This window comes from Erpetoichthys calabaricus, chromosome 2 (genome assembly GCF_900747795.2).
Source record: "Erpetoichthys calabaricus chromosome 2, fErpCal1.3, whole genome shotgun sequence".
Taxonomy (NCBI): Eukaryota; Metazoa; Chordata; class Cladistia; order Polypteriformes; family Polypteridae; genus Erpetoichthys; species Erpetoichthys calabaricus.
Genome location: NC_041395.2, coordinates 297,299,074 through 297,324,463, shown reverse-complemented (window position 1 = coordinate 297,324,463; position 25,390 = coordinate 297,299,074). Strand labels below are relative to the sequence as shown.

General features: G+C 40.6%; 1 protein-coding gene across 1 annotated transcript in view; it reads left to right on the top strand.

Annotated features, from left to right (window-relative positions):
* The window catches only part of acsl5 (acyl-CoA synthetase long chain family member 5), a 94,536-nt gene that overhangs the window by 50,397 nt on the left and 18,749 nt on the right, over positions 1-25,390 (top strand). Inside the window, exons 11-16 of the mRNA XM_051922175.1 lie at positions 2,177-2,254; positions 6,400-6,534; positions 6,677-6,811; positions 15,735-15,830; positions 19,369-19,441; positions 22,440-22,528. Of these exons, the coding sequence (XP_051778135.1) occupies positions 2,177-2,254; positions 6,400-6,534; positions 6,677-6,811; positions 15,735-15,830; positions 19,369-19,441; positions 22,440-22,528 (606 nt within the window). The remainder of the gene's footprint in view (positions 1-2,176; positions 2,255-6,399; positions 6,535-6,676; positions 6,812-15,734; positions 15,831-19,368; positions 19,442-22,439; positions 22,529-25,390) is intronic.

The following is a 25,390-nucleotide window of genomic DNA, read 5'->3' as shown; positions in this document are numbered from 1 at the left end:
TTGAACACTAGATATGCCACTGCATTCAGAATCATATGCAGTTGCTTTGTGACACATGATGGTATTTCTGCCAGCAGAGAGCTGCAGTCGTGCAAACGTGACAAGGCCTGAACAAGGAGCTGTTCTGCATACTCCAATAGCTATGGTCATATCTTGTGGATCTTGTACAGAGTAAATCTGCAAGACCAAGAAACCATTACAACATGGTCTGTGAAGAGGGGCAGCTGGTCATCGATCACCACTGCAAAGATGTGTACTGACTTGATGGGTGTTAGTAGTAATGAGCGGAGGGGAAAAGATATGGGGTGCTGAATAGACAGATGAGCTGAGATAACAAGAAGGTCCCTCTTTGCAAGGCTGAGCTGAAGATGGTGCTCCCCTATTCAGGCTGCAGTATCAGAGAGACATGGACATATTCTAGCTAATACCATATAGTCCTCTGAAAGTACACTTGTGTATCATTGGCATAGTACTGATATGAGAAACTATGAGACAAGATGATGGGGCCTAGAGAGAAGAGGAGAGGATCCAGCACCAGTGTTTGGGGCACTCCTGTGTATCCCTGGTGCATCCTTGGCATCCCTCCTCGCCAACACACAAGTTAGGATCCTCCATGGGGTAGGACTCAAGCGACCTGAAGGCAGTCCCAGTGATGCCAAGGTCATAGAGGGTGGAAAGGAGAATGTGACGATTAGCCAAGTCAAAGGCAAAGGGGAGATGTAGAAGGATGAGGGCGGGTGACATGTTGATAGCTCTAGCCAACGAGTCAACAACAGTGAGCAGAGCCATCTTTTGAAGTCTGACTGATTAGGATTAAGCAGGATGAAGGAAGAGACCTAGTTAGAGACACCATGTTTAAGGGTTTAGGAAAGAAACCAGAAGATACTGGCCTGTATTTATCTACATGAGATTGATCAAGTATGGACTTCCTGAAATTTGTTTTTTTATTTTTTTGTAATTATTGAAAGAAAATTAGTGGGGACAACACAGGGATACTTGGTTTAACAGGACTCATAAATATTATAAATTTCAAAATTCCTTTGTTTGGTTAGGAAGATCCATAAAGAGAAAAATTAAGCTCAGGTTCGCTCCTGTTGGAAAGCTTCCAACATGACAACCGTATAAAAGAAAGCAGAAGAAAGTCGAGTTACATTATTTTCTTAGTGTCTTATTGTGAAACAGTGCTTGTCGGTGGTGTCTAGTAGGGTCTCCATCATGTATTCTTTCATTTTAATCAGGGCAAGTAGATGGGCGAGAGTGTGGTGTCATTCTTTAACTGAAGTGGTCCTCAATCCAGCCACTTTCTTAAAGACAAGTCAATCATTGCTGCTGATGCAACATCCATTTTTGGTCTTCATTTTAGCATACAGTACTTGCTTGTTAAGTTTCAGAGAGAGCTTAATAACTTGTTTTCATCTTTAACCGCTGCATTCCCAGTTTTCTAATTGCGTCTTGTTTTCTTAACCAGCTGCTAATTACCATTACAAAGGAAACCAACCACTCACCAGCTGACAGGTCTCATTTACACCTGTGTGTGTGTGTTTGTCAGAACTGCCTGTTTTGAATAAAATATTTAGAAAGAAATGAGAGTGCAGAAAAATTGAACAACTGGGAATCAATCATCTGCTTGTGTCCAGAAAATATTCAGACGATGTTGGCCAAAAAAGAAAAGTCTGACGTGACAGAATAAGCCATGCAATTAAATAAAATAAAATAAGGGCATTGAGTTTCATCAACACGAAAGATTAGCTTTAAAGACTGGCTGGAACAAATATCTGCAAGCATGACTGAGAAACCTTTCTTAACAACTTGATTATCTGCTACACCTGAGTAATACTTAAATATAACAAAAATAGCATATTCACTCTATAAAGGTAACACATCCAAAAGTAAGAATGCCTTGCATTGAACAAGGTTTTCCACTATAATTCAGTATTAGCACATGAGCTGGATTAGACACCTTCTAGGCTATGGGTTCCAATTTCAGTTTCTGAGCTCAATGGGTGACACTTCCTCATGTGACAGTTAAAAAGAGTACAGCAGCTGTGCTCAGCAGCTAATGAAATGGGCTTCAGGACAGTGCTCAGTATTATATAGTTATGTAAGATGGATGAATTAAGTACAAGGTATGATTCAAGGTTAGCTGTTTCTAACTGTCTTCTGTTTTCCCTCCCAGAGCACATTCTCCCCAGTTCCGGATGATGTCACTATCTCCTACCTACCCCTGGCACATATGTTTGAAAGAGTAGTCCAGGTAAGATGAGCATGTCAAGATGACGCTAACAAATCAGAACCTTTATTGGGATTTGGGTTCTCCATTGTATAATTTAATAGTCCTCAACTGTGTCAGTGGATGTCCAGCTGAACCAACTTCTTGTTGTAATTGTTCTGTTCTTTGTGCCTCCCTAAAGTGTTTGTGACAATGTAGACATACATGCATCCATCCATTATCCAACCTCTGTTCTGCTGGAGCCGATCCCAGCCAACACAGGGCGCAAGGCAGGAAACAAACCCCAGGCAGGGCACCTGCTCACAGCAGGGCATACACACACACACGCACGCACACACACACACGCACGCACACACACACATGCACACACACACACACACACTAGGGACAATTTAGGATCACCAATCCACCTAACCTGCATGTCTTTGGACTGTGGGAGGAAACCGGAGAGCCCGGAGGAAACCCACGCAGACAAAGGGAGAACATGCAAACTCCACGAAGGGAGGACCCGGGAAGCGAACCCAGGTCTCCTTACTGCGAGGCAGCAGCGCTACCACTGCGCCACCGTGCCGCCCATGTAGACATCTATACTTAATTTTTTTTTACTAAAGAAATTTATTTATGGCATTTATTTTGTTGCAGAATTTCTGAAAAAGTTGAACTTTTTTTGGGGCTATGCTGCAATGTGAAATGTCCTGGGTTCCAGCAGACATGAAACAACATTTTAATGAGTCATCTAGTAGTTCATGAACTGTGGATGGACTAGGACTAGTGATAACAACAACAGTTTTTTAGTTGACTTATTTAAAATTACAAACTGACCAATAGCAGTCACAAATAAGGATTTAGGAGTCATGGTGGACTCGACACTATCAACTGCCGGAAACCATTAAAAAGGCTAACAGAATGTTAGGTTATATAGTACCCTGATGTGTGGAGTACAAGACCAAGGAGGTTCTGCTCAAGATTTATAACACACTAGTGATGCCTCATCTGGAGTACTGTGTGCAGTTTTGGTCTCTAGCCTACAAAAAGGACATAGCAGTGCTAGAAAGGGTCCAGAGAAGTACAACTAGGCAACAGGGCTAAGAGGTATGAGCTATAAGGAGAGACTGAAGGAGCTGAGCCTTTTCAGTTTTAGCAAATAGAGATTGAGAGGAGACATGACGATGTGTTTAAAAGTATGAAGGGAATTAGTACAGTGGATTAGGACTGTTATTTTAAATTGGGCTCATCAAGAACACTGGGACAGTTGAAAATTTGTTAAGGGTAAATTTCACACAAACATTTGGAAGTTTTTCTTTACACCGAGAACCATAGACACTTGGAATTAGCTACCAAGTAGTGTAGTGGACAGTAGGATGTTAGGGACTACCAAAACTCGACTAGATATGGAAGAATTAAGTGGATAGGACTGGTGAGCTTTGTTGTCCTGAATGGCCTGCTCTGTGTCTAGATTCATCTAATTTTCTAATTATTTATCAATTAATAATGTCCTTAAAAACAATACCTACAGTATTGTTGGGAGGAAATAATAAATTATAACCGCATTATAGCCAAGCATGGCCAAAGTCCTACCACAAGAGCAACACAAATCACATCACTCATTTCATAAATGTGGCCATGTCACCTCTATTGCTGCACTTTATCAAAAAGAATAAGCAATGTAAAAATCACAGCATTTACTCCATCATCACAATGAATCGCTATTGTAGTCCCTGAGAACGTCATTCCTGTCACTGGTGATCCTCATATCTTTGCTGCTCCCACTCAACAGCCTTGACATTTGTTGAAGAACCTGGCCTTATCAACTCTCTCACTGCCCCTTCCACCAGTAGCTGCAGTAAATCATCAGAGCTGAAGTGTCCCCTGCTCCTGGCTACCCTCTTTGAGACAGCACTCAGCACACAATAGGGTTTCCAACCTCTCTGGACCTTCATCCAACCAAGTGCTCCCTCTTCATACTACTTTACTCTCCTGTTCCCCTCACAACTTTTGTCGTCACATACATATGCACAAACCATGCTTTCTCTGTTTTGTTTTTCCTACAACTTCTCTCCCCTTCAATGAATTTATTTATAAATAAAGGCACTGCCATACCTGCCATTGGGAGCTGCACATGCTCAATTGCCCAATATTCCTGCCAATTGCTCCAATTACTACTTGCACAATTTCCTCCCCTCGTTTCATCAAGTACTACACTATCAATTAAAAAGAGAATTGGACATACGTTACATGGTTTCCGTGACACAATGGCATTTTGTTTTCTTGTAGGCGCTGCCATTTCATGGCATTCAAGTTAATAGTTAGCACTGCAATGTTTCCAAAAACTGTGCAGCATGTGATGTCATCAGCGCGACGGTATAGAGGTCAGCACAAACACTTCTGCATTATCTGAGATTAGGATAAAACTATATTTTTGGCAGATGATTTTTTGGTGTGTGTCTCTGGTATAAGACTTCAGATTTTTCAGCTTTGAGTTTCGGTTCACTTTTGAAACTTGAGGAAACGTAAGCTTGACTTCTGGTTAACCAACTCTGATTATGTCTTCTCTTCTGCGTCTTTCTCTAAAACTGTCTCTTTGAGCGAGTCTGTGACAGTACACAACTATTTTTATCTGGACTCCCACATTCATTAAGCAAGCTGTCATTTGACATTTATACTTTTTTTGCATCAAATCAGGTATAGACTGGGTTTTGTAAAGTTTGCTTGTAATGAGAAGTCAACCTAAATAACACCTTTTATTGGCTAACTAAACTGATTGCAATGTCCAAGCTTTCAAGGCAAACTCAGGCTCCTTCTTCATGCAAGATATATTACATGCTGCCTCATAAGCTTACATATTGTAATTGGTTCAGTTAGCCAATAAAAGGTGTCATTTTGCCTGACGTCTCATTGCATCCATAATGGCCAACACAGTACAACACCCTACTACTAAAGTTTACTTGAAACGCAACAAGCATTTGTGTGCATTACACCGAGTGACTCGGTTTTCATTTGCTGTGCTTTTTAAGAATCTTCTGTTTTTATGTACTGGTTATTCAAGCCTTTTCTTACTAATTAGGACCCAAATGAACATTATGCTGGTTTAGCTGCACTCTTTGAGTATGCAGTGTCATTTGCACCTTCCTCTGCAGTGCTTGGCACTGTCAGTATTTTAAAAACAATTTTGGGAACAGGTAAATTAAAATGAAAAAGAGCTAAAAGAAAGTGAAGCTATGGCAAGAAATACACTTTACTGAATTTCTTCAAAATGTAAATATTACATGTGTTGTCTTTGTATCCGAAAACACAGTAGAGTAGAGCTAAATTAAAAAATGAGATTAATTAGAAGTAAGAGTAACCCGTTGATTTGTGACATTGCTTGGAATAAAACCTTCAACCACAGGGGATCACCAAACCTAAACCTGAGAACTGGTCACGTTAACTTAACTTTAATGCTGAAGGATTACAGGCATAGATGTCCCAATATAGATAGATAGATAGATAGATAGATAGATAGATAGATAGATAGATAGATAGATAGATAGATAGATAGATACTTTATTAATCCCAATGGGAAATTCACATTCTTTAGCAGCAGCATACTGATATAATAAATAATATTAAATTAAAGAATGATAACAATGCAGGTGAAAAAAAACAGAAAAACAGACAATAACTATGTATAATGTTGAATGTTAACGTTTACCCCTCTGGGTGAAATTAAAGAGTCGCATAGTTTGGGGGAGAAACGATCTCCTCAATCTGTCAGTGGAGCAGGACAGTGACCATAGTTTAACTATTTTCTAACACATTATCAATTCTTACATGCACTCTGAATTTAAAGATACAACAGTGGAAAAAAGAAAAAAAATACCAACATCACAGCAACACCACAAGAGTTGAGCTCTTCCAAAACTCCTGAGCCCACCACAAAGGATGTACAGGGCAGCTGGACAGCAATTCCTATCATGCCTAATGTCTGTGTGGAACTTGCATGGCCTCCACAACTACCAGGGTACCAGGGATAACCAATTTCTCTGCCCAAAAGGCCCCATCCATGCTTTTAGGTTGACCAAGTTACTGTATTGCTGGATCTTTAGTAAAGTCAGAAAGTTATCCATCATTGAACTTCCAGTCAAGCCAGATAAATCAAAAACACTGAACTGTGGTGCTCTCTTGTCTAGACTGTGTTATACAGCAGTGGAGCAAGGGTGGGATTTTTCCAAGGAGATGTCCGGCTGTTGACAGACGACATGAAGGCTCTGAAGCCAACAGTGTTCCCTGTGGTTCCTCGAATTCTCAACAGGGTATATGACAAGGTACTGCTTACTATATTATATACAGTAACATGATGGCGACAGCAGCATATGAGTGATTTGAAAGCTGGCAGAACTCTGCAAATGGGGTTACCCAGCTAGATTTTGCATTAAAAAATAATAATCACTGATTATTCCTGTCTAGATACAAAGTGGAGCCCAAACTCCTTTTCAAAAGAGGATTCTCAACTTTGCTGCCAGGATGAAACATGCAGAGGTCAAGAAGGGAATAATCAGAAACAGCAGCATATGGGATAAACTGATCTTCCAAAAAGTACAGGTAATGTAACTCAAACTATCATTTTATTTTACATTTTCATAAATAAAATAATTCATTTCCCATTTAGCATGGAACCGTTCCTAACGGTTATTCTGTGTGTGCATTTTTATTTGTTCTCCATGAGTTCTCATGGGTTTTTTACACGGATCCTAGATTTTATTTGGCAGTTCTTAATCACTAACTAGACCTGATTCAACATTATCTACTCATATATATATATATATATTGTGGAATATGACCCGGACACAGACAGGCAGACACGTTTAAATTACCCCACACACGTTTATTTAGGGTGTCCATGTCACAATAATTTACTCACACATGCCCCAATACCCCTCAGTCCAGGCCAACACAATGCCTTCTCTCTCTCTCTGTCTCTTCAGACCGCCTCCTTCTCTCCTCCAGAAACTTTGTCCTTCTTCCACCCGACTCAAGTCCCCGTCTGAAAGGAGGAGGCCCCTTTAAATAAGCACCCGGATGTGCTCCAGGTGTGTTCCCGGCAATCTCCCACCGACACGCCCCAGTGTGGCGGAAGTGCCGGCTGTCTCCCCGGAAGCACTCTGAGTGTCCCTGTTCCTCTTCCCCCCAGCACTTCCTGGTGTGGTGGAAGTGCTGCGGTCCAGGGTCCTCCAGGTATTGGGGTCCCCCTGGCGGTGACCACGGGCCCCTACAGGGTCGAGCTTCCCATCTCTGTACCCACAGCCCCCAGGGCGGTCGCCCCCTCGAGGTCTGGAGGAGGCACAAGCCCTCCTCCGATCTTCTCGGGCGTCCCAGCTGGGTACCACCCCCATCCGGGTACCACTATATATATATATATATATATATATATATATATATATATATATATATATATATATATAACATCCTAAGCCTAAAAGTGCAATAATTTTATGTGACGTTTTTTGTCACACTTTAAATCTGGCTTATTTGAAAAACCTACATATCTGTATCTATGTTTGGTATCATTCTTTTCAGAATTATTGAACTTTAATGTGATGTTGTTAGATTTTCAGATTCTTATTCCACTTTTAAATCAAAAACTAAAAAATATCAAGAACTCACGTCTCGCGAGACGAGACTTTGTACCAAAACATTTAACCACGCCCAGGACCGGAAATAAAAGACAAAGAGTAAGACAGCTGCTGTATAGACTTTTAAATGTTTGAAGCGCCATGCGAGATGCAGATCACGTGGCAGACAGCAGCTGATCAAGCAAAGAGGAGGTTAAAAAAAAAAAAAAAAACTGTTTGTTTCCCATTGTTTCACCGTTTAAGTGGGGGTTTCGGAGGAGCGACCACATCATATTGGGGTGTGTTCAGCCCCCCTCTTCACAACATGAGCAGCAGAGATGCGAAGTGGTTGGCACGTAGCGCAGGCTGGGGGGGTTGGCGAGCAAAGCGAGCAGGGGGGAACCCCCTAGTTGTTATAGAATTGCCCCTTGTGATTAATAAAGTTTTATCTAATCAAATCTAAGACCTGCAGGTAAGATTAACTGACCATTCCAAATGTGCCTTTGTGTGTGTGTGTGCGTGTGTGTGTGTGTGTGTGTATGTGTGTGTGTCAATGGGACCTTCAATGGACTGGAATCCTGCCCATGGTGCTTTCCTGCCTTGCGTCTGGTGTAGAAGGGTTAGGCTCTGCATCAACAACCCTGAAATGGACTAAGCAGGTAGAAGAAAGGTGTCTTATCATCAAATTCAAGATTTGAAAGTCTCTGAAGGATTCCTGACATCTGCATAGTAACTCATCCCATATATCTATGGTTCTTTATATGAAGAAATAATTTCTAATGTTTGTGAAACTTACCTTTAACCAGCTGCTATCTGTGCCTCTATGGTCTTGCTGAAGAACAGTTGCCATCTATCTATCACACTAACTCATTCCATTACACTTCTCCTAATGTCTGCTTTTTAACTTCCTTCAGTCTTTCCTCAATGTCATCCCTGGCAGTTCTACAATATATCTACAATTTATTACCAAAAGTACTGGGACGCCTGCCTTTACACACACATGAACTTTAATGATATCCCATTCTTAATACATAGGCTTTGATATTGAGTTGGCCCACCCTATACAGCTATAACAGCTTAAACTCTTCTGGGAAAGCCTTCCACAAGGTTTAGGGGTGTGTTGATGGGAATTTTTGACCATTCTTCCAGGAGAGCATTTGTGAGGTCAGGCACTGATGTTGGACAAAAAGGCCACGCTCGCACTGCTCAAATTCATCCTAAAGGTGTTCTATTGGGTTGAGGTCAGGGCTCTGTGCAGGCCAGTCAAGTTCCTCCACACCAAACTCGCTCATCCATTTCTTTACAGACCTTGTTTTGTGCACTGGTGCACAGTCATGTTGCCATCCCCAAACTGATCCCACAAAGTTGGGAGCATGAAATTGTCCAAAATGGCTTTGTTTGCTGAAGTATTAAGAGTTCCTTTCACTGGAACTAAGGGTCCAAGCCCAACTCCTGAAAAACAACCCCACACCCTAATCCCCCCTCCACCAAACTTGACACTTGGCACAATGCAATCAGGCAAGTACTGTTCTCCTGTCAACCACCAAACCCAGACTCGTCCATCGGATTGCCAGACAGAGAAGCGTGTTTCGTCACACTCCAGAGAACACATCTCCGCTGCTCTAGAGTCCAGTGGCGGTGTGCTTTACACCAGGGGTAGGCAACGTCGGTCCTGGAGTGCCACAGTATGTGCAGGTTTTTGTTCCAACCCAGTTCCTTAACGAGAACTCAATTATTGCTGATGAAGCACATATTGCTTAAGTGACATTTTAATGCTTCATTTTAGTGGTCTCGCTTGTTAAGGTTCTCCAACCTTAATTGCTTATTTCAATCTTAAACTGCTGCAGTCAGTGTTTTAATTGCTCCTTATTAGTAATAAAATGTAAAAGACAAAGCAGCCAGCAGTTCTCCAGCTAGCTTTTTTCCAATTACATCTGTGTGTGTTCATCATGCACAGTTTGATTTAATAAAACACTTAATAGAAAAATGTGACAGACTGAAAATGATCTGTTTTAGGCTTCAAATCATTTGGATGATATCCTTGGAAAGGAAAAAAATCTACGATATAAAAGCCTTACATTGCACAGACTAACAAGCCATAAAATTAAATAAGGTCTGAGATTGGCAATGATTGGTTTCTAATTAAGCAATTGGGTTGGAATGAAAACCTGCACATACTGTGGCACTCCAGGACTGACATTGCCTACCCCTGTTTTACACCACTGCATCTGTCGCTTTGCATTGCACTTGGTGATGCAAGGCTTGGATGCAGTTGCTCGGCCATGGAAACCCATTCCATAAAGCTCTCTATGCACTGTTATTGAGGTCTGTAGCTATTGACACTGCAGAATGTTGCCGACCTCTGCACATTGTGCACCTCAGCATGCACTGTCCCCACTCTGTGATTTTACATCACCTATCACTTCATGGCTGAGTTGCTGTTGTTCCCAATTGCTTCCACTTTGTTATAATACCACTAACAGCTGACCGTGGAATATTTAGTATCGAGGAAATTTCACGAATGGACTTATTGCACAAGTGGCATCCTATCGCGGTACCACGCTTGAATTCACTGAGCTCCTGAGAGTGACCCATTCTCTCACAAGTGTTTGTAGAGGCAGTCTGCATGCCTAGGTGCTTGAGCTTATACACCTGTGGCTACGGAAGTGACTGTAACACCTGCATTCAGTGTTTTGGAGTGGTATCCCAATACTTTTGGCAATATAGTGTAGCTGCTGTTCTCTGGACCATCTATCTCACTATTAAATATTTTGTAACTGCATACAATATTCAGGTTATGTCAGTAAGTATATGATGCACTGTTCTGTATAACCCCCAGTATCTTAATCGCTGCTGTACAGTATGTTTATGTTTGTTGTGATGTTTGTCCCTATCTGACATTTGCTATGAATGCTAAAGTCTCATGGCTGCCATGCAATGTTGAGACCTAAGTGTTTGAATAAACAAAAGACTCTTAGAATGAAACGACTGGCTTTGGATATTGTCTTGTTCGAAGTTTGATTATGGCATGTCCTTGAAATATGGCGATACTTTTTAGGACTTTATTAGTTTTGTCTTCATGTTCAGTGTTCTCCTGTTAATGTGGTGAAATATAAAAGATGCATCAAGTGGAAAGACTCAAGAGTAACTGATGATCTTGATGACACTTCTGCTTTACCCATGAAGGAAGTCGATATAAAATCTTCTTTTGCCCGGTACAACATTTGTTCAACCAGATAATTCTATCATGCTATTGAACCCGTTCCCCTGTTTTTAACATCCCCTAGTAATGAAGTACATACAGGGGGTGTGGTGTTGCAGGTCCACAGCTCCCATCAGGAAGGCCAGTTTTAAATAAGTAATCACCGCACTCGCGGCTTAGCGAGGGGGCGTGGTGGTTGTGTGGCTGAAGCAGTTCCCGGGATGATTCGTGATGTGGACGTATCTCACCTAAGTGGACAGGTGAGAAATTGTCCACATCCATGATTGTTGATGATGGCTGCTGATTTGCCACAGATGCCAAGTCCTCTTCATAAATAGAAGCGCAAGGCGGCTAAAAGAAAAAAATGAAGGAAAAAAAGACGGAGGTTGCAGGAGAGCAGGAAACAGCGTAGAGAGAGAGAGAGAGCCGGTGCGAGCGAGCGAGTGTGCGAAGGCTCGCAGGCAACTGGACAGTGAGCCCTAGCAGGGGTGTTTGGCCAACACTTAGGGCAGTTGGAAGTGGTCACTCCCTCAGAGCATTTTTGAAGGAACGAGAGTGACCGGTAGAAGGATGGCTGGCCGCGTAAGGCTGAGAAGGCAGCGGGAGTCGGAAGGCTTGGGCGGTGAATTCCCTGATGTGGGTGTCCTGGTCGCCAGGGAAGCCAAGTCTCGGTCTAGAGAGCACAACCGAAGCCAGGGATCGGGAAGCCTCCAGACCAGTAGAGTGGAGAGAAGGCCAACTGCTGAGGGGGCGACTCTTCTGTTGTGGGGCCCAGACGGGAGAAGAAGGAGAGCCGCCAGATAAAAGAAGACACCGGGCTTTGTTGTTTTTAAAGGACTGTTTCCTGTCGTTGTTTTAACCTATGTTTTTAAAGGATTGTTGTTTTTTTCTATTTATTGGTTCTAACCTATACTTCAGCACTTGTTTTATGGATTATTTATTTAATGACTTTTTGAATGCACTGCACTTTATTTATTTGAACATTTGTTTGTTGTTTTTAATAAAAGCACTTTCCACTTTTGCACCATCCCCTTGCTCCATTGTTTTGCTTCAATGCCGAGCTCATCGGTGACATTACCGACGGTGTCGGGTTCAAGGGCTCCTGGACTGATGATGGGAGCATGCAGCAATCCTGCATCGTCACATTGGGGGGGAATTAAAGACCTGAGCATTTAAGACAGGGAGCACTTCACCACACAAAGGGTTGTGGGAATCTAGAATAAACATGACAGGGTTAGCCGACATATCTGGAAGAGATATTGAAACAGCTATTAGCTAACCAGATGAGCTTCATGGAGTGAATGGCCTCCTTACGCTTGTCACACTTCTGTTGTTTCTAATCTATTTTTTCTGTCATTGAAACAGATCCCCTAAGTTCCCACCCTGAATGTACACATTTATTTGAACATTTATGTAGAAATATTAGCTGTTAAAACACTCAGAAAAGGAATATTACCGAATATTACACCCTGGCACCCTGCTGCCTTCTGTTCAGTAGATTTGCAACATTTGCTCCCTTAGAAAGACAAACAGTTTAACAAAAGAACTCGGCCATCCATCTCCACCACTTTTGTTATTCCCCGCAGGATTAATGGCACTTGCACCAGCAGATTCAGTGACAGTTTCTACCCATAAGTTGTAAGATTTCTGAATAGTCAATCGTAAGAATTCAAATAGTGTGTATAACTATAATTCTTACAACATTGTACAAACACATAAAATATATATTGTATATAATTTTACATATACAGTATATATGTTTATTTATTTTAAAAATAATTTTATTTTTGTGTTATATTTTTGTCAACTGTTCAGAGGAGACATGCAAGTAAGACCTTAATTGCACTGATTATGCAGGACAATCAACTTGACATGACAAAGGGCATACTGTACATTTCTAATTTAAATATATATAATGCAAAGTAGACTGACTGGCTCATTCGCTCACTCACCTCATTAATACAAACACTATTTCTCATTTAGTTAAAAAAGCTGGCACACCAAGGGCATTAGGCACTTGCTAAGAAAGAACACCTCAATATAGAAGGGTAAACCCCCTCAAAATAGAAAAAACAAATACTCCCAAATTTTTATTTATTTATTATTTTTATTTTTATTAGTTTTAAATAAAAGCAAATAACAATCCATACACTCAAGTCAAACTTAAGAAAACCAAAATTAAACCCCCACCTAAAAGAAAGAGACGAGAGGCAACCAACAAAGCAGATCTTTGAAGCAGCAAGGCAGGAAGAGTATACATCCCCTGATATAAAATCTTATTCTAAAATGTTATTGATTAGATCCTGCCATATTTTTAAAATGTTTTGAAAGATCGTCTAAGTGAGAATTTGATTTTTTCCAATTTCAAATAGTATAAAATATCAGTTACACACTGACTTAAGAGTGGTATTGTGGGATCCTTCCAGTTGAGCAAGATAAGTCTATGTCAGCGTTTCTCAACCTTTAAGTATTTGCGACCCGAGTTTTCATAACAGTTTTAATCGCGCCCCCCTAACGTTTTTTTGAAACCCTAATAAAATTTATTCCTATATTTTTTGCTGCCGATACACCGCTACAAGTTTAACATTTCCCTACAAATAGCAAAATTACGCCAAATATGGCAACATTCATGCCCCCTTTTTTGGGGGCACGCCCCACAGTTTGAGAACCGCTGGTCTGTGTGTTAGCAGTATGGTGTAGGCAATTACAGTTTGTTTGCCCTTCTCCACTTTCAGCCCATCTGGGAGTCCACCAAACATGGCTGTTACTGGATTAGGAGGGATTGTGACACCAAGGCTGTCTGATTGGCATTCAAAGGTTTTTGTCTTAAAATGTTGTTAGTTTGGTGCACTTCTAAAACATGTGGCCCAGTGAGGCTGAAGCTCGATTGTAACTTTCACACATTGAATCTTGCTCTCAAAACATTTTAGATAGTTTTAATTGAGATAAATGCACTCGATAGAAGATTTTAAGTTGAATAATTGAGTGCTTTGTGCATATGGAGCTACAGTAAAGTGTATTTTATGCATGGCTGTCTTCCACTCCTTTTCTGAAATGCTAAGTGAAAGATCCTGTCCCCATTGCACCCTGGGATCTTTGAATGGGAAGGACTTTAAAATGCTTTTATAAATTGTGCAGATGCTTTCTGAGTCTTCATGACTGATCAGTATTTCTTCTGTAATTGAAGTAGGTGGAAGGTGAGGAAAATCGGGCAGGTTCAGTTTAGCAAAGTTTCTAATATCCTGAAATGTTTTGACATTAGAGGAAAAAGTAAATTAACTGTTCTTTAACAGTAATATTTTAGTCATTAGGGTTTCTTAGAAAGAAAGTTCAGTGAAGGTCTTAGAAGATGTGCTTAACAAATTGCACCATTAGTTATATGTACTACTGTCTGTTCTGTCAGCTTCTTCTTACTCCTTAAGATTTGATATAAAATACATACAAATTGAAGCTGGATTGTACTGTTGAGCACGCCTATACACATACGCTTCATAAAACAGGGTGGAGGACCATGGGCCCTTGCTGATGAAATATATACAATATATCCCCTTGGAGGTCAGACGGTGATGTGCTACTACATTCTGGTTGACAAAGCAGAAACAGCGAAATGCCAGCACACTTACCAGGCCATTTCAAGCCAGAAGAGACAGCATGCCTTGGTAAGTTTAAAGAGTTAGGCAGCTCAATAGAAGAGTCCCCAAAAGACACAGGATAGAGGAGTTGGGCATTGTGGTTCCCCATATTAATTCTTTTGACCAGTTCTTTTCTGTACAACGCTTAAAGTGTTCAATTCATTTCATGGGCCACATAAATGTGCTGCCTGTAAATGTCAATGCTGTATGTAAAAAGTTAAAGAATATCATGATTTAGTGTATATTGCTTTTGATCTAAACCCCTGAGAACTTTGTACAAGATTACAGATCAAAGCATTACATTCAAATCTAATTGAATTTACCTTTTTTTCAGGAAGGGCTATATTTATACCCAAAATTTCCACTATTCTTACCTGTTTCAATTAAAAATAATACAGTTTCCTGTAAGGCTGTGTTTTCCAGTGGACATCAACAAAAGTCAAGGCCAGTCAATAGAAGAGGCAGGAATTAATCTGCGGTACAAATGATTTAGTGAATTGTATTTAACATATTTAGGAGCCCCATTGAACTAATAATAGTAGACAGGTCAGGTCAGATTGGGGAGCATGCACTGGTACAGCACGTTGCTGCACCCACCACACGATGAAACAGCTCGGGATCATGCTTGGCAACCCCCCACACTGACATGTGGTCCAGTACCACCTTCGTAAATGACCCTCTATCTGCCGCAGCCAGGTGTTACGAGGGCGTCCACTTGGCATAGTCCAGTAACTCGGGTCCTCAACAATAAGGATCCTGCAGGCCGGATCACCCACTATAACCAAAGCACAATGTTTTTGAAAATTTCACGTGCAAAGCCGGGTTACACAGCTAGTAAGTATATACAGTACAGTATGTCTTTTATGGATTACAAACGGACTTCAAGACTTCCTTGATTTGACTTCTTAGGTCTTATTGAAACTTCTACCTGGCAGTGAAAGCCTTTTATGGCCTCTTTAGTTAACAGACAAACAAAGAATCCCACTTTAAAACTGAAGATGCACTACTTGTTTATTTTTTTCTTCTTCAGCTAATTTGAAGTGAGATGTTACCTTTCATTTTATTTTTTCTTTCTGCAGCTCACCATGGGTGGACGTGTTCGAGTGATGGTCACTGGGGCAGCTCCAATCTCTCCGCCAGTTCTCAGCTTCCTCAGAGCTGCTCTAGGATGCCAGGTACTGTAAAGTATTGCATGCACTCATAAAATGTAGCCTTTTTACTGTCACAGATGGTGCCAACTATTTCACATATTTTTTTAATACCGTGAAAGCCCCATCTGCTCTATTCCATTAAATAATTGAAAGTTTTTATCATAAGCAGTATTGTGAGTAGTGCCTTATTATTACACTTGAATGTAATAATTACAAAACAAAACATACAGATGTGAATAATAAAAGGAGAAACTGGCAAAAGCACAGCCATGCATAGAAGAATTTTAATAATAACAATAAAGTGTATTGTGTAAAGTCAAGTGCACAAAGACAAAGACACATGGTCGGAACAACAGTAAATAAAGAGGTAACCGATCGGCTAATCACAGACACTTGGAAAGAAAAAAGTAAAAAAATTAAGTTTGTTTACCTGTTTTAGCGCCCCTACGCAGATTAACACAGCAGCGGTACAAAGTTTTAGCGCCTGCCGGGAGGCCTGAGGCGCCTGAGGCCGTTTTTCGAGCGCGCTAACGGTTTCTGACTGCAAAGTGCTGAGGCGCGCTTCTGTGACCGCTGGAGGACAGAGGGCGAAAGTAGTATATTTAACATCAGAGGACTGGTCTGAAGGATTGAAACGTTTGTTTTAAAGTGTCCGGCCAAAAAAAGGGAATTCACATGTGTGGCAAAGTATATGGAGTGAGCGCAGGAGAAAGTAAAGTACTTACTTAACAGAGTTTGAACGGAAAGCCCACAGGTCAACAAGACAGACGGGTACGCGCGCGCGCGTGGGAGAGAGAATATTTAAATAGGCTGCACTGTACCTGAGCAGGTGCTGAGGAATGGTGCACGTCCCGACGTGTCTGATTACTGGAACTCCGCGGAAAACGTAAAGGCGGATTGGATGGTCAAAAGGGCTCGGGATATAGAACGTCACAGGTCGTCTTTTGACCAGGTCTTCAAGCTGTAGTGTAGATCTGTGCTACGGATTTATTTAGTTGAGTAGTTGAGTAGTGGAGAGCGATACTGTGCTTTGTGTATATAGTAGGTGCTTAATTTATTCATTTTGTTTTGATTATTTATTTATTTATTTTTGCCTGTCCTTCGTGATCAGTTTTGTAGTTGGATGAAGGAGGTGAAAGAGTTTTTTTTTCTGTTTTGATCTTTTCTTCACTTTTGATTTGGAAGCCACTGTAAATATTACAACACCTGCACTGATTTTTCTTTTGGGAAGTGTCTTTGCATTGGACTTTGTAAATATTTTTTTTTTGCAAGACATTTCTTAGTAAAAATAGTATGGGCATTGCTGGAATAAAACAGATTCCTGATTTTGAATATTTTTTTTTTACTCTTAGTCTCTCTTACTCCATCCTTTGTCTGCTCGGACTCGTCTACTGACACCCCAGGTCAGGAGTTACACAACTGGGTCCTTACCCGGGGTGTCACAGACTGCTAAATAAAAACTCTTGAAAGGATTATGATGTCATCAAGAAGCCATGCTATGGCTTTAAACCAAGGCAAAGACTCCTTGAAGACAGTGACGGCAAACTTTTAAACAACTTGGAGGACAATAATAAGTAACTATGCAAGTGGGCTGTACCATAATGATCACACATTTTAACTTCTTATAAATTCAAAATTAAATTGAGCCCAAAATACTAGAAAGTGAAGTTCATAATGCTATCGAGTTTCTACTAAGCAGGAAAGCACAGGCGTTCATAACCGTTCTGCTGAGCTGATTAACGCCAACAGTGAGTACAAATATGTCTTTTTACAAACCTCTGTAACAAAATCCAGCAGTGACCAGAAGAATGGCTCCATTCTGATTCCCCCCACAAAAAATCAACAGCAACAGGCTGTGTAGATCACAATGCAATACACAATACAATACAGTACAACTTATTTTTTGTATAGCGCTCTGCACCAAGTGCAAACACAGACCGCTGCAAACAATTCTCAGTTAAAATACAAGTATAGTTTTTACTATTAAATACAGAGGGTGGCACGGTGGCGCCGTGGGTCCTCCCTGCGTAGAGTTTGCGTGTACTCCCCGTGTCTGCGTGGGTTTCCTCTCACAGTCCAAAGACAGGCAGGTTAGGTGCATTGGCGATCCTAAATTGTCCCTAGTGTGGGTTGGTGTGTGTGCCCTGTGGTGGGCTGGTGCCCTGCCTGGGGTTTGTTCCTGCCTTGCACCCTGTGTTGGCTGGGATTGGCTCCAGCAGACCCTGCGTTGGGATATAGCGGGTTGGATAATGGATGGATGGATTAAATACAGAACTAGTACACATATACTGTAAATGCAGATTTGTTAAAACACACAGAGAACACGGTAGACACTGATTGAGCATAAACAGAAACCAACAATATCTGTCCATTAATTAATTGATGAACAGTTGACATCGGAGGAGATTAAAACTGTTAAAGAGAAAGTCACAGTCCTGGAGACCTCGGCCATCTGGCTGGGATTTCTACAGTAGCCATCCAATCTGATGAGAGAATCAGAATCATCACAGTATTAGTGATGAGCCATTCCAGTGAGGTACTCTTCTGAGTCCTCCTCAAGCTCACCGCATCATCTGCAGAAAACGAATCAAGAGAAACAGAGAAGGACTTCAGACAGTGATTTGGCACCAGAGACCAAGTGTTCTGAATGATAATAGAAAACGCATTGAAACACAAGCGTTCGTTGATTACAAGCAGGCCTTTGACTCGACAAATCCTTGTAAGTTATCAAATGTGTTAAGTCAATTGGGTGTGAGTAAAGGTGTTCTTTGCACCAGTCTTCCCAGTTAAGAAAAGAGTCTGTTAAGGTTGGCTGAATTCGCCAGTTTGCCTCAGTTTGTACAATGAGGAAACACTGAGAAATTCTACGGATGATGTATCGTGGGTTGCTTTCCTGATAAATTGTCGGAATATCAATAACCAACTGTATGTTATGAAGAAGATACAGTTCTCATTTCAACATAAACCTGAAATATTCCAACAGCTACTACACAAAGTTTTTGCAGTGTCAAGAGATTATTCTCTTGAAGTAAATAAGATAGAAATGAAGACCATTAGAGTTGACAAGAAGAAAAACCTGGCATACACCGTTGTGGAACAAACATTCTTGTTTAAGTATCTCGGCGTCAGGATATACCATGATGGCAAATTCAGCAAGGAAATCAGGGTCAGGTTAGGTAAAAAAATGGCCACTTTTCCTATTAGCAGTCAAGGTAGCTAAAAGATGTTACCAAGAAGACTTTAGTGTTAGCACCTTTAGCTTTGCTTTTTGACTTTGACTTTGGCATCTCATTTGTATTTAGTTCATCCTGGCCTGCTTCATCGTAAGACCTATAAGTAAACTCCACAGAAGCAAATGGATTCTTTAGTCGATGAACCTCGCAGAGCAAATTAGTTTGTTCATTTCTGATAAACAATTAATTGATTGTAGATTGTACTAGATTTGGGTTCATATGAATAACTAATAATTAATACATTTGACTTTGCAGATTTTGTTTTTTTTTTATCATTTACACAGATACCCCCGGTGATGTTAATATGTTTTATTTGATTTTCTCTGCAGATTTTTGAGGCATATGGCCAGACCGAATGCACTGCTGGTTGTACTTTTACAATGGCAGGAGATTGGACAGCTGGTAATTACTTTTATGTATAATTTCAGATTGATCCACCCACACTGTCACATTGGCTACCTATTAGAAAATGTATGTTGTGTGTGTTCTATTTTTATTTGTTGTTTTTGTTTTGAGAATTTTCTGCTGCAGTTTTCCAAATTTTACAAGCAGCTCCTTACTTGTCTGTGTCGAAGTAACATGCAACATGTCACCACTCTCCAGCACCATGATAAACAAGAATGTATTAAAACACAGAACTTTTACTTAATAGAAGGCACACATTAGCTAACACAAGTTCGTCCTTTCCTATGTTCCCATGCTGCTTGTGTAGTGATGCTCCTAGGACCATGATACCTTGTAAACAAACCCTCATATAGCCATCCGGTAAGCCATTATTAAATCATATGAAATTATGTGTGTTGTGGTGCCCAGGTACTAAATAACACTATGTAAAATCTAATTTACTTTCCATCCATCCACTTTTCAAATTTTACATTTGCTTTTCAGTATGAGGAGAAGCTCATAGAACCACTCGTGATGGGGACACTGATAGATAGATAGATAGATAGATAGATAGATAGATAGATAGATAGATAGATAGATAGATAGATAGATAGATAGATAGATAGATAGATAGATAGATACTTTATTAATCCCAATGGGAAATTCACATTCTTCAGCAGCAGCATACTGATACAATAAATAATATTAAATTAAAGAATGATAATAATGCAGGTGAAAAAACAGACAATAACTATGTATAATGTTAAATATTAACGTTTACCCCCCCTGGTGGAATTAAAGAGTCGCATAGTTTGGGGGAGGAACGATCTCCTCAATCTGTCTGTGGAGCAGGACAGTGACAGCAGTCTGTCACTGAAGCTGCTCTTCTGTCTGGAGATGACATTATTTAGTGGATGCAGTGGATTCTCCATAATTGATAGGAACCTGCTGAGCGCCCTTCGCTCTGCCACAGATGTTAAACTGTCCAGCTCCATGCCAACAATAGAGCCTGCCTTCCTCACCAGTTTGTCCAGACGTGAGGCGTCTTTCCTCTTAATGCTGCCTCCCCAGCACACCACTGCGTAGAAGAGGGCGCTCGCCACAACTGTTTGATAGAACATCTGCAGCATCTTATTGCAGATGTTGAAGGAAGCCAGCCTTCTAAGGAAGTATAACCGGCTTTGTCCTTTCTTGCACAGCGCATCAGTATTGGCAGTCCAGTCTAATTTATCATCCAGCTGCACTCCCAGATATTTATAGGTCTGCACCATCTGCACACAGTCACCTTTGATGATCACTGGGTCTATGAGGGGTCTGGGCCTCCTAAAATCCACCACCAGCTCCTTGGTTTTGCTGGTGTTCAGGTGTAGGTGGTTTGAGTCGGACCATTTAACAAAGTCATTGATTAGGTCCCTATACTCCTTCTCCAGCCCATTCCTGATACAGCCCACGATAGCAGTGTCATCAGCGAACTTTTGCACATGGCAGGACTCCGAGTTGTATTGGAAGTCCGATGTATATAGGCTGAACAGGACCGGAGAAAGTACAGTCCCTTGTGGCGCTCCTGTGTTGCTGACCACAATGTCAGACGTGCAGTTCCCAAGACGCACATACTGAGGTCTGTCTTTAAAATAGTCCACGATCCATGCCACTAGGTATGAATCTAATCCCATCTCTGTCAGCTTGTCCCTAAGGAGCAGAGGTTGGATTGTGTTGAAGGCGCTAGAGAAGTCTAGAAACATAATTCTTACAGCACCACTGCCTCTGTCCAAGTGAGAGAGGGATCGATGTAGCATATAGATGATGGCATCTTCTGCTCCCACCTTCTCCTGATATGCAAACTGCAGAGGGTCAAGGGCATGTTGAACCTGTGGCCTAAGGTGGTGAAGCAGCAGCCTCTCCATGGTCTTCATCACATGTGATGTCAGAGCAACAGGCCGAAAGTCATTCAGCTCACTAGGACGTGATACCTTTGGGACTGATCCACACTCTGTGAAATCTGCACCTTCTTTCCATTTGTTTTTTTTTTTTTTTGTGTTCTCTTTCAGCTACATTCACCTCCAACATCCACAAAAAAGGCTCATTGTACACTGACCTGACATAAGTGATGTCCCATCCAGCGCTGATGCTGTTAGGACAGACTCTGATGTCCTGTAACTCTTTAATGGAGCAAAGCAAGTTCAGAAAATGCATAGCTAAAAAGCCTAAGGCCACAAGAACACTGCAGCTCTCCGGGACCAGATATGCCTGCCCTGCCTAAATAGGTATAGGGAGGCGTTTGTGCAAATAGTCAATCATCACTAAAAACCAAAAAATAAAAATTGGCCCACTGTTTATATGAAGTAAGGCTGAACTAGAGAAGTTCTTTGGTGAACAAAAGGCATTCTTCAAACTAAAAAAGTTAAGAAAACTCATTTTTATGATCTGAAATGACAAGAAAAGGTATCTAACAAATTATAAGACATTTTAATAGGATATTTTAAGATGCAGTTTTAGACATTAATCCCAAAAATTCCATGCATCCTTATATTTCAAATGGTATTTGTTCCAGTTTGGGAATGCAGTTGCCCCAGGCCATTCTAGCCAGAGCCAATAGGGAGCCAGTGCATCATGGGAAATACTCACACAATTGCCAATTTATAATCACCAGTTAACCCATCATGCGTATGTTTGGAATGTGGATTGTAAACCAAAATATGTGGAAAAAACCCCCCAAGAAACACAATGAAAAGTGAAAACAGCACACAAAAAGTGGCAGAGATGAGAGATGAATGAAGTGTCCTAGAGCTGTGAGTAGCTGCGTCTACTCATCTACAAATGTACCCACGCAAGTGTTTTTTTTTTTCATTTAGGAGTGGCTCCTCCTCTGTTGTATCTGTAATTTGCAGGCACTGACTCCCCTTTACAAAAATTTGGGTGGGCAAGTCCGAATAAAGATAAATGAAGAGTATCTCACAAATGTGATTACAAGGTCTGTGGTCTTCTTCTCATTTCTGGTTCTTGCCCCTTATTCTAGGGCATGTTGGGGTTCCAATCTCATGCAACATTGTAAAGCTAGTTGATGTGGAAGAGATGAACTATTTTGCTTCAAATGGAGAAGGAGAGGTACTGTATGTTTTGCTTTAATATCGCATCAATTGAAATTAATTTATTTTAATTCTGGAATATGTGTTATCTGCTCTTTTTTTTAGTCTGTAGAATGCATGCATTTAGTTGATCGTTGATCGTGATGTCATAGATACTGATGGTATCACTCACTGATGCACAATATGCCTCTAAATCAGCAACTGTGCCACATCTTCCCATTTCTGTACCGAGTCCAAGGAAGCTGCTGGCCACTAGCAGGCAGAGGGTCTTGCAATCCAGAGCATTTCAACAATGATCTCTGGAGTGGGCCTCAAACTCAGTCCCACTGTAGCTGCAGGTTTTTTTCTGTTTTTAACTGGACTCCTAGCTCTATTTTAGCAAGCTGCTATTTCCTTGTTTTTGTGTTTTGGGGTCAATATAGAAACTGCAAAACTATATGCAGTAAACTTTTATTATAGTGTACCAAGCGTTTATGCATGTTACATGGCTGTAGTAGAAGGGTGTTGTACTGTGTTAGCCATTATGAATGCAATGAAAAGTAAAGCAAAATGACATCTTTTATTGGCTCAATAAAAAGATTACAATATGCAAGCTTTCGAGGCAACTCAGGCCCCTTGTTCAGGCAGTTTGTAATCATTATATTATATTACATAAGGGGTCTCCAACACGTCGCTCACGAGCTACCAGTAGCTCGCAACCCCTTTCCAAGTAGCTCGCCAAAGGGTTAATGAATCCTGCATAAATTTGAAAACCTGATTAGTCAAATTAGGGGTGGGCAATCTTTCCAAAAAATCATATCACAATCCACAATCTGAATTGCAATCTATCTTTTCAATGTGGCATACACTTAAGAGAATATTCGGACTCAAACTCATCAAGACCTAAGTAACGCTTTATTTTAAATATCAAACAAAGTTGAATTCTATTGTTCTCTCATTCGCTAGCTAAGCGGAGTTAAGGAACATGGCCCAAAGCTGGCGAGTGAGTGAGGAAGGCCTCTCTCCTCGGTCCGCTGCGTGTTTCTCAGATTTGCGCAAAAATAAAAATAAATTGGTACTGTGAACTATGAAACATAGCGAAATGAGAGAAGTCGCAAAATCAACTGGAATGTTCAAGCAAATTATAGAAAAAAAAATTATCTAAATCCGTTAAGTAGTTCTCTCGTGAAAAGCGGACATTCATACAGACAGACAGACAGACATTGGATTTTATATATTATATATAAAAAAACCTTCAAAATAATGTGCAGTTAAAGTCTCAACAGCATTCTCAGCAATTCTGGAGCTTAGTAGAGCCAGATAACTATAAGAATCTTCACCAAGCAGCTCTGAAAATGTCTGCTTTGTTTGGGTCTCCATACCTCTGTGAGTCTGACATGAATGTCATGGAATCAAAGTTCAGAACAAGACTGACATTTAAATGACTCCATAAGAGTGAACCTAAGTGGCTCCACTCCACCATACATCTCTCTTGTTGACTCCATGCAGTGCCAGTCATCCCACTAACTAAAAAGCACATCACACGTGCAACTAGACATGTAAATAAAGTGACACAGTGACATGGAACAAAATGACAAATGAAGAAGTCATATCTGTGTATTTGGAATTGCATTGTTTTGTTTTGACAGCATTTATGTTTTAATTCAACACTGTGAGATACACTAGAAAATGCATACAGACATACAAAATGCACTTGCAGGTAAACTAGATATTTTTTGTGATGTTTTAATGCAAAACGTGAGTTGTGGACACCAACATTTTGTAAATGTTCAGGCAAAACAAGCTTATTCAGTTTGTTTGGGTAGAATAAGCTATGAGAATAAACGTTAGATAACATGAGTAGCTCTCAGCCATTTTCATTTTGTAAAAGTAGCTCTCAGGGGAAAAAAGGCTGGAGACCCCTGCATTACATCTTGCCTGAAGAAGGGGCCTGAGTTGCCTGGAAAGTCTGCATTTTGTAATCTTTTTAGTTAGCCAATAAAAGGCGTCATTTTGCTTGACTTCTCATAGTATGTTACATGAGAATAACGTGTTGTTTTTTAAAGTTGGATTTAGGGTTGGGGAGAGAAGCCCAAAGGCAATTTGCACTGGTACACAGATCCCACAAAATAACGTTTTACTTAAAGGTACATGCATCCTCTACAATTAAATAAATAAAAACACTCTAAAACCCCCTTCCCACTATTTAAATATTGTTCACTTATCAATATCTATATAAATTTATAAAATTTCATCATTTTTGCAGTACAATATTAAATTAAAATAGAGGGTTCAAATAGAGTGCCCCCTACTGGTCAAACTAAGAACTGCCTAAAACGTGAAATAAATGATTAAAATAATACTAAACGTGAACTTTAAAAAAAGGGTTATTGAGTGTTTAAAAGTAGTTTAAATAAGGCATTATCCATCCATCCATTATCCAACCCACTATATCCTAACTACAGGGTCACTGGGGTCTGCTGGAGCCAATCCCAGCCAACACAGGGTGCAAGGCAGGAAACAAACCCCAGGCAGGGCCCCAGCCCACCGCAGTAAATAAGGCACTATAAAACATTGAAAAAAGCAAATAAATAATGGTTAAAATAAGTGCCCTAAAGACAATTTTTAGCCTCAGGGCTTTATAAACTAATTAAGATTAGGGCTTTATGTCTACTGACTTTAAGATTAGGATTTGGATAAGGGTAAGACATAAAAGGGCAAGGGTTCAAAGCAGTGTTTTAACATTAGGGACCTGAGGTGAGACTTATTTTAACCTTAGGGCCCAGTTTCACTGATTTCTAAGGTAAGGGATGGGGGTAAGTTGGACAGACGGTCTGGGTTGTCTCCATACTCCAAAGCTGCTTCTGAGAGCCACTTGAACCCAGAACCGACGATAACATAC